The sequence below is a fragment of the Panthera pardus genome, unplaced genomic scaffold, assembly GCF_024362965.1.
Source record: "Panthera pardus isolate Hobbes unplaced genomic scaffold, ASM2436296v1 HiC_scaffold_27, whole genome shotgun sequence".
Classification (NCBI taxonomy): Eukaryota; Metazoa; Chordata; class Mammalia; order Carnivora; family Felidae; genus Panthera; species Panthera pardus.
The window spans coordinates 26,087,800-26,102,157 of NW_026526843.1; the positions used below are offsets into that span (position 1 = coordinate 26,087,800).

Consider the following 14,358-nt stretch of genomic DNA (forward strand, 5'->3'; position numbering starts at 1 on the left):
GTCGGTGAAGCGTCCGACTTCAGCTCAGGTCATGATCTCACGGTCCGTGAGTTCGAGCCCCGCGTCAGGCTCTGTGCTGACAGCTCAGAGCCTGGAGCCTGTTTCAGATTCTGTGTTTCCCTCTCTCTCTGCTCCTCCCCTGTTCATGCTCTGTCTCTCTCTGTCTCAAAAATAAATAAACGTTAAAAAAAAAATTAAAAAAAAAATTGCTTCTGCCAAATAGGCATTTTAATAAAATCTCAAAGATACATAGTTTAGTCCATGTGGTTCAAATTGTTCTCTTTAAAAGCCATTACATAACATTTGCTGAATGTTTTCTGTGGCCAAGATATTCACACTGCTATCCATACTACCTGATCTGAGGTGTTATAGCAACATGAAAAAGATTGTAGGATTCTTGGGATTCTTATGTCACACTATATCAAACACTTGAGGCAAAACCTTTTAATATTTTCTAAAGCAAAACAATTACAGGCTTAAGACTAAATATTATATTATGGGGTACCTGGGTGGCTCAGTCCGACTTCAGCTCAGGTCATGACCTCACAGTTTGTAAGTTCAAGCCCCACTTCAGGCTCTGTGCTGATAGCTCAGAGCCTGGAGCCTGCTTCAGATTCTGTGTCTCCTTCTCTCTCTGACCCTTGCCCACTCACACTCTGTCTCTGTCTCTCTCTCGAGAATAAATAAACATTAAAAAAATTTTTTTAAAAAGACTAAATATTACATTAGGAAGGGCAATATTTGGAAGCTGACATGGGAGAAAAGAATGAAAAATTAGGAAGAGGTCAGTCTTAACATGATGATATAGATATATTTTTGTATATTTTATCCACTAAAAGGCATTTCCCTTTAAAGATTTAACTTCTACAAATCAAGTGAATTGGAGGAAGGTTTAAAGGTGAAAGTTACGCCTTGTACTGAATAATTTTTTAAATGAGTTATATACATCTTTAGTATCAATTATAGCACAAGGAATTACTGTCATAAAAGTATACTTTACAAAATAACAAAAATATAGGTTTACTTTTTGTAGAGAAATTCCCCAGCTGCTACTGCTACTGGCCGGTGAGCTGAATAAACCAGATGGTAGACATTTTCACAATCTTCTGCAGTAAGAACTTCTTCACTACTCCTAAAAAAATAAATGAGCAGGAGCAGTTTCAACAATGACTTAATTTTAAAGACACTGAGAGTACAACAATCCGTGCTCATACATTAAAAAACAGTACACTTTTACTAACTTCTGTTTAAAAAAAAAAAGAAAAAAAATCAACCTTATTTGAGTATCATCTGTCAGTAAAAGCTTACACTGACAAAAGAGCTGCATATTTTTTAACATCTAAGATCAATGGGAGGAAAAATTAGAGTGAATACCAAATGTACTGAAATATATGATGAAGAGAAGTGATAATGTGACAAGGATGCAGAAGAGAAATGAAGACAGAATGAAAACTAATGTAAAAAATTAAGGGGTGGCATTCTAAGAGCTTAGAGTTAATCACAGAAAATACTCTCTGTACTTCATAGTGATATTAAGAATATCACAACATTAAAATATACCAACACCCCAATTCTCTCACAATGATGAATACTTCATTCACCATGTACTGAACACCATAAGGCAATGCAAATAGATTTTTGAAATAGTTAAAATTCAAGTGCCAAAGGCCTTTAATTGCAATCTATCATTGGAAAAATCTTACTAAAATGTACTGCTCATTTCCCTGATCTCATTTTTAAAAAACAAAATAAACCTTGGGGTGCCTGGGTGGCTCAGTCGGTTAAGTGGCTGACTTCAGCTCAGGTCATGATCTCATGGTTTTTGAGTTAGAGCCCCACATCAGGCTCTGTGCTGACAGCTGAGAGCCTGGAGCCTGCTTCGGATTCTGTGTCTCCCTCTCTCTCTGCCTCTCCCCCACTTGTGCTATGTCTCTCTCTCTCGGTCTCTCTCTCTCTCTGTCTCTCTCAAAAATAAAATGTAAAAAAATTTAAAAAAACACACAAAATAAACCTAATAAAATCTTCTTGGTAAATAAAAGTCATTATTAGGCCCATCAACCACAGTACCTCAGGGTAAACCTTGTTAAGTTCTTCCCTTATGGACTCTGTATTCAGGGTCCTGGCCTCTGGTACCTCTTTCACCCCTAATATGCAATCTAGGTTTTTAGCATTATATGTAAATTGAGAATCACAGGACCACCAACACAGAAAGAAGTCTAAGTATGTTAGATGGTTAGTTGAGGAGCTCAGATCCTTTTTGGTTTTCTGCTGTGCCCAAGGATTCCAGAAGTCTGATGTCTAAGGAAATAGTACTTCTCTTTAAGAGAAACAAAACCAAAATGTTACAATTCAAGTTTCAAAAGCATTTTGACTTACTCTATGTATAATACTGAATCGTTATTGGAAAAACCATTTGGGTCATTTTCTTTAATTTTTTAATGTTTATTTATTTTTGAGAAAGAGAGACAGAATGCGAGCAGGGGAAGGGCAGAGAAAGATGAAGACACAGAATCTGAAACAGGCTCCAGGCTCTGAGCTGTCAGCACAGACCCCGACACGGGGTTTGAACTCACTAACTGCGAGATCATGACCTGAACAAAGTCGGATGCTCAACCCACTGAGCCACCCAGGCGCCCCCACTTGGGTCATTTTATAATGACTATATATATATATATATATACTGTATATATACTATATATATATATAGTATATACAGTATATATACTATATATACTGTATATATACTGTATATATAGTATACTATATATAGTATACTATATATACAGTATATATACAGTATATATACTGTATATACTGTATATATAGTATATACAGTATATATACTATATATATATACTGTATATACTATATATATACTGACTCAAATCAATGTGCAGTAGTTCACTCATTTTAACTGTTTGAGAAGGAATGCTCCTGACAAGTTCCAGTGATGAAGTATGTAATAGCTGAATCAACTAAATGGCTATTATCCTTTAAAAAAATATTGAAAGATATCCATAAGGTATTACAGAGGAAGGGAGAAGCTACGGAAATACATGTAGAGTACTATTACTTTCTTATTTATTTCAGAATTGTTTCAACACTTTCATAATGTATACAATATTTATAATTTTTAAGTTGAACTAAAAAAGAAAATGCAATAGTTAAGAATGCTCAAAACAGCTATTATCTTACATATTAATTTAATTCTTCCTCTATTGATAATCATTTAGGCCATACAAAAATTCTATTCTGGGGCGCCTGGGTGGCTCAGTCAGTTATGCATCCTACTCTTGATTTCAGCTTAGGTCATGAGCTCACTGTTCGTGAGACCCAGGCTCATGTCAGGCTCATGTCAGGCTAGCTCATGTGCTGCCTGCTTGGGACTCTCTCTCTCCCTCCCCTTGCCCCTGTTCGCACGCTCTCTCTCCCTCTCAATAATAAACATTTTTTTTAATTCTATTATAAACAATGCTATGTTATAGAATGTGAGCAACTAAAGTTTTGAACATAGATACTGTCAAGTTTCTTCCCAAAAAGGTTGTATCAATTTATAGTCACATCAATAATGTTTAAGGACCTGTTTTTGCACAGCTTTAACAAAATAGTGTATTAGCAAACACTTTTGTGTATCTGTCAAATGACAGGTTAAAAAAATGATCTCATTTTAATATACTTGTCTCTATGTGTGGCTCAACATCTTTTCATATGTTTAAATTTTTATCTTCTTTTCTGCCCATGATTTGGTTTCCTGACTCTGGACTATTCTTGGGTTTCTATTCTTTAAATTGATTTACTGAAATTAACTCCTCTGATAAAAAAATATTTTGCCCAATCTGTCATTGGTTCTCTGAGTTTGTGGTATTTTATGTCATACAGACATTTTAAATTTTTTATGTAATTAATTCAATGATTTTTGTTATGTCTAGGTTTTATGTCAAGCTCTGAAAGATCTTGCTCAGTCATTTTACATATCAAATAAAAATGTTTAATCTCCCCCAGGTTTTCATCTAGTACTTGAATGGTTTCATTTATTTGCATTTAAACATTTCATCCATGTGGAAATTACTTTTGTATAAGGAATGGGATGGGAATCCGATTTTATTTTTCCCCAAATAGAAACTAGTTGTCACAAAACCATTTCTTTTTTTTTTAACCATTTATTTTCTTATAGGAAAATGTCACCCTCACCCTATACTAGGTTCCCTGATTCATTTGTGCTTGTCTCTATTCTTTATTCTCTGCTACTAATCACAGTCTATTCACACACCAGTACCGAAATCTAAAAATTACTATGGTTCTACAATATGACTTAAAATGATACTGCGCAGGGGTGCCTGGGTGGCTCAGTCGGTTATATGCCAATAAAAGAGTTTAAAAAGAGGAGGGCGAGAATTTTATTGGGAGTCCTAGGCAATGCTAATTTTAACCAAATCACTTCCAGCCATTTGCGGACATAGGTAAAAAATAATTTATTTTGGGGGGCGCCTGGGTGGCTCAATTGGTTAAGCATCCAACTCCTGATTTCAGCTCAGGTCGTGATCTCAGGGTCGTGAGATCTGGGCATGGAACCTGTGTAAAATTCTCACCTTTTCCCTCAGCCCCTCCCCCATGCTCACTCACTCTCTCTCAAAAAAAATATTAAAAAAAAAAAAGAACATAATCTTAGAATGAACAAAGAATATCCTTTTTTAAAAATAATACTGGGCAGTCATCACTCACTAAATGTTTTTATCACAGCTTCACTGGCTACCATTACATGATGAATTTTCCATATGAGTGTCAGAATTAGCATGGTATGTTAAAAAAATCATTTTGCAATTATTATTTGGATCATGCTAACAAACTAAATGTCCACTGACAGATGAATGGGTAAACAAAATGTGGCATAAACATACGATGGAATATTACTAAGCCTCAAAAGTAAATGAAATCCTGATACATGCTATAACATGAATAAACTCAAGACATTATGCTAAGTGAAATAAGCCAGATACAAAATTACAAATACTATGTGATTCCAGTTATAGGAGTTTCCTAAAATAGTCTAATTTATAGAGATAGAAAGTAGAACAGTGGTCACCAGGGGCTGGGGGGGAATGAAGGAATAGGGCGTTAGTGTTTAATGGGTAGAGAGTTTCAGTATGGGATGATAAAAATAGTTCTGGAGATGGATAATGGTGATGGCTTCACAACAAAATAAACATACTAAAGGCCTCTAAACTATACACTTAAAAAATGTTTAAAATTGTAAATTTTTATTGGCTGAGTAATATTCCTGTGTGTGTGTGTGTGTGTGTGTGTGTGTGTGTACATGTGTACACCGTATCTTATCCTTCATCTGTTGATGGGACAGATTACCTGCTTCTTAAACTTGGCTATTGTAAATAATACTCCAATAAACATAGAGGGACATATATCTGTTTGAATTAGTGTTTCCATTTTCTTTAGGTAAATACCCAGTAGTGGAATTACTGGATCCTATGGTACTTCTATTTTTAGTTTTTTGAGGAACCACCATACTGTTTTCATCTATAAAGAACTCATACAACTCAATACCAAAAACATCTGATTAAAAACTGGGCAGAGGACCTGAGCAGACATTTTTACAAAGACATACAGATGACCAACAAACAAATGAAAAGACGGTCAACATCACTAATCATTAGGGAAATGCAAATCAAAACCACAATGAGGTATTACTTCACAACAGTCAGAATGGCTAGTATCAAAAAGACAAATAACAGTGTTGGTGAGGTTGTGGAGAAAATGAACCCTTGTGCCAAAGGGGAGGGGAGGGGAGTGGGGCAAATGGGCAAAAATGGATGAAGGGATTAAGAGGAACAAATTTTCAGTAATAAAGTAAGTGACAAGGATGAAAAGTATATCATAGGGAATATAGTTAATAATACTATGATACACATATTGTGGTGAGAGATATATATTATTTTTGAAATGCTATGTTGTATACCTGAAACTAATTTAATATTATGTCAACTACACTTCAATTAAACATTTTAGGGGCACCTGGGTGGCTCAGTCGGTTAAGTATCCGACCTCGGCTCGGGTCATGATCTCACGGTTCGGGAGTTCAAGCCCTGCGTCGGGCTCTGTGCTAACAGCTCAGAGCATGGAGACTGCTTCGGATTCTGTTTCTCCCTCTCCCTGCCCCTGCCCTGCTCATGTGCATGCTCTCTCTCTCTCAAATATAAACAAACATTAAAAAACAAATTTTTTAAAATACGATGGCAAATTTTTCTAAAAAGGAAAAAATGTTGCATCACTATTACATTTGAACATAATAGAATTTTCTTTTTTAGTCTTTCTCTTTCTCCCTTTTTTTTAACTCTCAAGTTAGTCAACATAGCCATAGTCTTGGCTTCAGAGGTAGAACCCAGTGCTCATCCGAAAAAGTGCCCTCCTTAATGCCCCCCACCTGGGGGGGTGGGGGGGGGGGTTAAATGCATAAGAGAATGTTTTAAATTCAGATTGTTTACAGAGAAATTTCAGTAAATACTATTTTCTAAAAGAGTGACAAAATATAATAGGCATATTTAATATACTCAAGTGTTTAACTTTATTTCAAGGGCACCTAAGACAGTGAAATGGAAAGGAAACTGGCCATCAGAATGGGAACACATGAATTCCTAGCTCAGTTAAAATATTCTACTCTAATGGTTTCCTCTTCCTATTTCTACAACCTTACGTGAGAAAATTAAACTTCTAGCTGTAAAAATTCTGTGACTTAAGTAATTAAAATTTAAAACCAGATAAATTTAAACTATATACTCTAATGTTTTATTTAAACATCTGAACATTAATAATATGCAATAAATACATACTTACTGTAAAACAAGAGTAAGTAATTTTATTGCTTGTACTGCAACATCATATTCTTTGTCAAGGGTCATAGACACAATTCTATCCTAAGGACAAAAAAATTAAGATATTTTTAAAGTAAAAATTAGAAAAAAAAATTTTTTTAAAATAAAGTAAAAATTAGAGAAAAATATTTTCAAACAACAGGTAATTTTTAAAAATTTAAAGTTTTACTAACCTTGAACCGACTGGTAAAAAGCTCCAGTTTGGAATTAAGCTCTTTGTTATAATAAAGCCCTTGTAGAGCAGTGAGACATTTGAGTCTTACCTCACCTTGCTAAATGAAACAAGAGGAGAAAATGCATTAAAACTCTGCATATCTTCAACGTGAATATTCAAGACATAAACAGTATTTTCTACTTTAAATATTTAAGTATCTTCCATACAATTCTCCAAAACTTTCATTTTCAAAACCTCTCATCCCTGATAATGCAAAAATAGAAATCAATACATACATTTAAGACTAAAGACCTTTTGGGTTACTATTTCTGTAGGTCAAATGAAAAATTTTTGAAAACTTATTCAGAGCAATACTACCGTGAAAGACAATAGAACATTTGACAGTAAGTTTTCCTTCAAAAAAAGTATTTGTAAAGGATGTATGCTAAGAGCTTCAAGGCTAGTGAAAAGGTAGCCTGAGAGAAAGGTAGATTAACAAAAAAACAGAAAATAAAAAAGGTCAAAGGCAAAGTAATTTATAATCTGGCAAAGATATGTGTTTATCAAAGAGAGAAGAAAAGTTAGAAAAATTTTAAAAGTATTTAGCACTCACATATTAAGAATAAGGACTCTTCTGACTGCTCTATAAGAAATGCCTGACCACCACCTCATACATGATTCTAATGTTTCGCTACAAAAAGTAATTCAAGATTGATGTCCAAATCAGTGGCCAAGATTTAAAAGTCTAGGGGACTTTTATACAGGAGACCATGTTCTCATGTAAAAGATAGAAAAGAATAAAAGAGAGGGGCCTATAGGAATGTGGTCCCAGGCATACCTATACGCAGATACTCCTCACGAATGAGAGCTGTAGATAGCTATGCCTATATGTACACAAATATTCTATAAGAGCATATCTTACCTTATCATGCATAGTCCAACCAACATACTTTAAATAACTGTCATTTAGAAAGGCATCACTATACATTTTCATCCAAATGCCAATTTCTTCAATACAAATAGCTCGGATTTCAGCTATTGCATCACTAAATGAAGGAAAGAAAAATTACATATATTAGTGCCACTACAGCAACAGGATTTGTGATTTAGTCAAGAGATGCCAGATACCTTTATGGATTACTGGGGATTTAAAAGTAGAACTGATGCATGACACCTGAATGCTTACAGTCTATTTGGCAAAGCATAATAGTCATCGCATGAATATTTAAAATTAAATAAAACTACAAACAAAATCGAATCCCTCACCTTTTATATCATGCCATATCCCAGCCTCTGCTCACACCTGCTGGGCACAGTGTGTTCAGAAAACAGCAGGCACACTAGTCTAGTTAGAGCATAATTTTCCAGGAGAGAATTAGGTACACATAACATTGAGGCCAAGCTAAATTTGGATTTGAATGTCAGACTAAATTTATTTTGAATTCAGCCTATAGATACTGGTGAGTTACTGAAGGCTTCTGAGCAGAGGAATAACAACAAAAAAATGTTTTAGGAAAACTTCAATCATCTCTAGGTATGAGAAATGGTGGGAGAATAGACTAAGATAATGGTGACACCAGAAACAAAAAGGAAAAAATGGACAAAGGGACATTACAAAGGAAGTGATTCAATAATTGACAAGTTGAGGAAGTGAGGGAGAAGTTGAATAAAAATGCGACCAACATTTAAAGAATAGGTTAGAGGAGAAATGGTGATAAGATTACCTATTTCTTTCCTCTGCTCATTCAAAACAGCAAAACAAAACAAAACGAACCAAAAAAACCCTTAAATCTATCCAAACTTTCCCACTGACACGCAAAACAGTAGAGCCCAGAATTGTCATGCATAGTTTCTATTAACATAGTACATCCAAAGGCAATGAAGTATTCTGTGCTCTGAGTCCTAATCATAGAAGTAGCTTCCATCTGCTGGGCAGCTATAAGTCAAGCACATTACCCCATTTTTCAGAGAGAAAACATCAACTTCAGAGCAGTTAAATAACTTGACTGTCGAGTAGCTCAATCAGTGGAAGACCTTACCTTCTAACACTGATCTTGTTCCAGTGCTCCTTCCACTAATTTATACTGCCTAAACCACTAAATACCCAAACTTGAATAGGAAAAAAGAATTACATAGAGGGCGCCTGGGTGGCTCAGTAAGTTAAACATCTGACTCTTGATTTCTTGATATTGGCTCAGGTCATGATCTGGCGGTTCATGAGATCAAGCCCTGCATCAGGCTGCACGCTGACAGCACAGAGCCTACTTGGGATTCTCTCCCTCTCTCTCTCTGCCACTAGCTCCCGTGTGCATTTGTGTGCTCTCTCTCTCTCTTAGAGTAAGTGAATAAATTTAAACTATATAAAAAAAAGAATTACATAGAAAAAATGTCCTGACTTACCGGTATCTATGTACAAACACTCCCTTAAATATTGCATTCATCATATTTTCTATCTCGTCTTGATTTTCCTGAAGCTGAAAAGAATACATCATTTCTTTTCAATTGTAAGGAAGGACAATGAAAAGAACTTCTAGAAGTTGTTACAAGTACAAATGCAGGTCTCCCCAGTGTTTTGGTAATTAAATCTAATTTTTAATTCTACTAGACAACAGTAACCACACACAAAAATTAACAGCTGCTGTAGATCAGGTAGCCAAAGTCCCTTGATACCTAGAATATTTGACATGGCTTTTAATGTTTACCTGGTAGATTAGCCTTTTCTAAGGGTCACAAATTTCCACTGTAAAAAGGCACATAAGAATCTGTGAAGTAATTTATTATCACACGTATCACCTATTATATAACATGTATGTTCATATCAAAAAAGCCTAACATTATTTCATTATCTTGGTCATAATCATCAGAAAAAGAAATGTTACAGTGCCTGTTCAAAGAACAAAAGATATTTGAGTAAAATAACTTAGTAAAAATGAATCTCCCTGCTAAATTCTTTTGAAGGAAACAAATCGCACCTTAAATAATCAAGTAAACATTTTAAAATCTTAGTTTACTTATCTACTCCCATTATTTTTCAATTCAGAGTTTGAGAATGAAGACAAAATTGTTTCAGAGCTTGAGGAGAAAAATCTTTCACAGTTTAAGTATCAATGAGCTTTTAGATTATGTTCTGTGCTTTTGTAAAATGTATTTTTTTCTTTTATAAATACATTCTTGCATTTCCAAATAATGCTAATAAGGGCATGTGCTTCTTATATTCATTAGCACAGATAAATAGTCAAATGTACAAGGTGGTCAAAAACTTAACCCTAACCTAGAAGTATTAATATCTTATACCTGTACAGGAATTTTAATCTCAAAATCCTTTTACCTATATCCACTCGTTCTATGCTCACAATCTTAAAATAAATGTCCAAGAATTGGACCATAATTTCAAGGCCTAAGACATGCATTATGTTTACCTAATAAATCTGATGAACGTTATTATCTAAATTAAGGGGCAAAAAGGTCAATTCTTCCATTTCAAACTATACAAAAAAGATGACGAATTTAGGTAGGGGGAAAATATGGACAAGATTTTGAGGCTTTTGTTGAGTCAGGACATTTTAAAGTTATTGACTATCCCAAAAATAATCAACTAAAATTGTAGCTACTACCAACCCCAAATATGTCAAAATCAAGTAGGAATTTATGGATTACCATGGCAAATATTAACTCAACTGCATTACTAACACTTCTAAAACATCAGATCTTGCATATTAGAAATGAGCACAAACATCACAAATATCAGACAGCAAAATATGTATCACTAATGAAGGAGGAATTTAAAATCACAAACACAACATTAAAATATTTTATTTAGGGGGTGCCTGGGTGGCTCAGTCAGTTATGTGTTCAACTTCGGCGCAGGTCAAGATCTTGCGGCTTGTGAGTTCGAGCCCCACGTCAAGCTCTGTGCTGACAGTGCCAAGCCTGGAGCCTGCTTCGGATTCTGTGTCTCCCTCTCTCTCTGTGCCCCTCCCCTGCTCACCCTCTGTGTCTTTCACGCAAAAATAAACATTAAAAAAAATTTTTAAGGCTGAAAAATAGTCTCCTCATTCAAAGTTAAATTTGGCGGTCAGTTGTTAATGCTAACTGCCCTCCTATACTACCAAAAAAAAAAAAAAAAGGGCAGCAATTGAGACACCATGAATAGCCCATAAGTAATTTTTCACAGTGATGTCACAGAAGTAAAACCTGAATTCATCCTGACAACAAGCTTGGGGAAGAAGTTAACAGAGACATTTTCATGGCAGAGATAAATACTAAGGCTTAAAACAACTTGTCTGAATGGCCAGGACTCCTTACTTAAACCTTGAACTCTTAATCCTAGTCCACACAGAAAAGAAAATGCATGCAAAAGGTACTGCTGGCTTGCACAGTCAACCGAACTGGACATTTAAACAACCTGAAATGTTATTTAAGTTTAAATCATTCCCAAAACTTTGATGAACTTGCAAAGTTATATGATAATTCACGGTGGCCACGTTGGTCATGGATTAACAGATTAAATATTTAATACAGGTGCATCTGGGTGCTCAATCAATGAAGCATCTAACTCTTGACTTTAGCTCACGTCATGGCTTCACAGTTCATGAGCTCCAGCTCTGTGTAGCGCTGCACGTTACAGTGCAGAGACTGCTTAGGATTCACCCTCTCCCTCTCTCTGACCCTCCTCGCTCAAGCTCACACATGTGCATGTGCGCATTCTCTCTCTCGCTCTCACTCTTGATAAATAAATAAATAAATAAATAAATAAATAAATAAATAAAGAGCTAGCATTTAAAAAAACTCAACACAAAAGTTTACCTCCTTCCGCTTCTGTAGCAGGAGTTCTAGCCTCTCATTGGCTCGTTTTCCAATCATTTTATTCCGTTCTGCCTCATACTGTCTTTGTGTGTTATCCATATTAATGCTAAGATTTAGTGCCACATTCACCAAAGCTGTCATCAACTTCATAGCTATTTTTAAATGTAAAATGTTGAAATTAGTTTCACAGATGCAAAATTTTACAATTTAATATCAAGTTAAGAGAAATTAAGGACAAAATGGGCTGTTCTGCTTCTAACAGAAAAGAAAAATACAGCTGCTACAAATGACAAGAAAATAAACAACAGCTAATGTGTACTGAATACTTACTATGTCAGTTACCTATGTTACAGTACTTTTCATGGATTATCTCCTAAACCTCACAACAGCTCTCAAAGTCAAGTATTATCCCCATTTCATTCACGAGGAAACTGAAGGCCAGGGAGATTAAGGAATATGCCTGATATTATACAGTTCATATAAGTAGTTAAACCAGTATCCAAAACTAGGGAATCTGGGGCACCCGGGTGGCTCAGTCCGTTACACATCTGACTTTGGCTCAGGTCATGATCTTACAGTCCAGGAGTTCGAGCCCCGGTGCTGACAGCTCAGAGCCTGAGGGGGCCTGCTTCAGATTCTGTGTTTCCCTTTCTCTATCTGCCCCTCCCCCACTCGTGCTCTGTCTCTGTGTCTCTCTCGGTCAAAAATAAACTTTTAAAAAACCAGCTAATCTGACTTTAGACTATGCTCATATCCCACTACTCTAAACTGTGTCCCCTATGATCTTTTTCAGAGATATTTCACCTTCTAAGTAAATTTTGGCTCATATAGCAGTCATTTAGCTATCTCCATAACCAAAGGGAGAAGGAATCTGAGTGCTCATGTCAAACTATAGTGTGTAAAACTGTGTCTCCCTCTTTCTCTGCCCCTCCCCATCTTGTACTCTCTCTCTCAAAAATAAACAAACATTTAAAAAAAATTTTTTTTAATAAAGTGTTTATTACACTTCCTCCAGATTCCCACCTTCTGTTACCGAACCCTGGCTCCTGAGACCAGACTTACTGTGATTTAAAACTACTATCTCACCATTTTATGCATTTTTTAGTTTACTCCAGACTACTTCTCATTGTATAATAGAACAGCACAAAACTAAATCTTAATTTGTGGCTACTGGGTGTCTTTAAAAGGGATCCTCAACTTTCTCTTCAGAGCTATTTCATTCCCTCAGATTGTTATTCTGATCTAAAATTATCCACCTTATGTCATCATACTTATTTTCATTTACTTTAGCCATCAAGTTCTTAATATTAAACACTACCTAAATTCACAGAGCAAGAACACATTCGTATTTTGTGACTTCCAATCTAAAAACAAAAATCCTATAGAAAGATTGCCTGCATTTTTTTTCCTCTACTCCCTTCCCTCAGATTATCTGCATTTTTTGAAAATGGAAGACTTAGCAAAAGTACGTTTTTAATTGTACCTTTAATTCTTTAGGAAAATAAAGGATAAAAATATCCCCACACTTAAAGAATGAAAAATTTTTGCAGAAATCATATATTCTAGCATTAAGGCTTATAATACTATAGTAACAATGAAAGCCTAGTTGATTTTTTTCCAACTCAAACCAAGAAGTACATATTCAGTGATAGCGTATCAACAATTTTACTTTTAGCACAAAGGAGGAACCAAAAGATTTTATAAACACCAACACCAAAAATCACTGTTCTAGAATTATGTAAGGCTTAAAAATATAACTCATTTCAAAAATCAAAGAATTTAGCTCAGTCTAAAGTTACTCTGAAACATAAAAAAAATAAATAAAATAAAATAAACTTTTATGGCGTGATTAAAGAATAAACATGATCCTGCCGGGACCATCAAACCAGGAGGGACAGTGCATAATCAGAGACAAAATAAGGGTCATTAGGACTACATATCCAAAGTGACTGACAGTCTCCCCAAATTTGCTGTCAATATTCTCCCTGATAAAACGTCTTTCAAAAACATGACACATTCCTATCCACTTCTTTTCCCCTTCTGTGGCATAGCAATCAAGTAGGTTTAACACAAGAAAATCACAATATATACTAACTATAATATACCTTTAAAAATCAAAACTGAAAATATCACTGCATTCCCAGTAATTCATGGGGCAAGGGGGGCGAGTGGAGGAAGAGTGTCCTGTTGATGGTTACTCTACAAGCAAAATTAATTTGTGTGATTATTATTTCATTTCTATTAACGAAAACGATTTTCATCTCTAACCTAAAGAAATAGGCAAAAAAATTTTAAATACTGACCTGCCAGGGTGCTTGTATGTCGAAATGCTCTGACTTGTGAGTCAGACAATCCTGTAAGAAGTGAAATGACTGTATCCATCATGTACTCATCATATATGATGCTATACTGACACTGCCGTACTAATACGCCAATGAATTCACAAAAACTGGATTTGAACTTCTTCCACTGAGGCCCAGCCATGGTAAGTGGATAGTCTCCACTATCCTAAAA

The 14,358-nt window shown here is 35.2% G+C and overlaps 1 protein-coding gene across 8 annotated transcripts in view; it reads right to left on the reverse strand.

Moving 5' to 3' along the window:
• The window catches only part of STAG2 (stromal antigen 2), a 138,498-nt gene that overhangs the window by 46,952 nt on the left and 77,188 nt on the right, over positions 1–14,358 (reverse strand). For 7 of the 8 annotated variants that reach the window (XM_019421800.2, XM_019421806.2, XM_019421804.2 and 4 more), the window contains 7 exons: positions 14,148–14,352; positions 11,845–11,996; positions 9,439–9,512; positions 7,961–8,084; positions 7,058–7,156; positions 6,847–6,926; positions 1,025–1,132 (listed from right to left, as the gene is read on the reverse strand). In XM_019421800.2, the coding sequence (XP_019277345.1) occupies positions 1,025–1,132; positions 6,847–6,926; positions 7,058–7,156; positions 7,961–8,084; positions 9,439–9,512; positions 11,845–11,996; positions 14,148–14,352 (842 nt within the window). The remainder of the gene's footprint in view (positions 1–1,024; positions 1,133–6,846; positions 6,927–7,057; positions 7,157–7,960; positions 8,085–9,438; positions 9,513–11,844; positions 11,997–14,147; positions 14,353–14,358) is intronic. The other variant, XM_019421805.2, reaches the window with a different exon arrangement.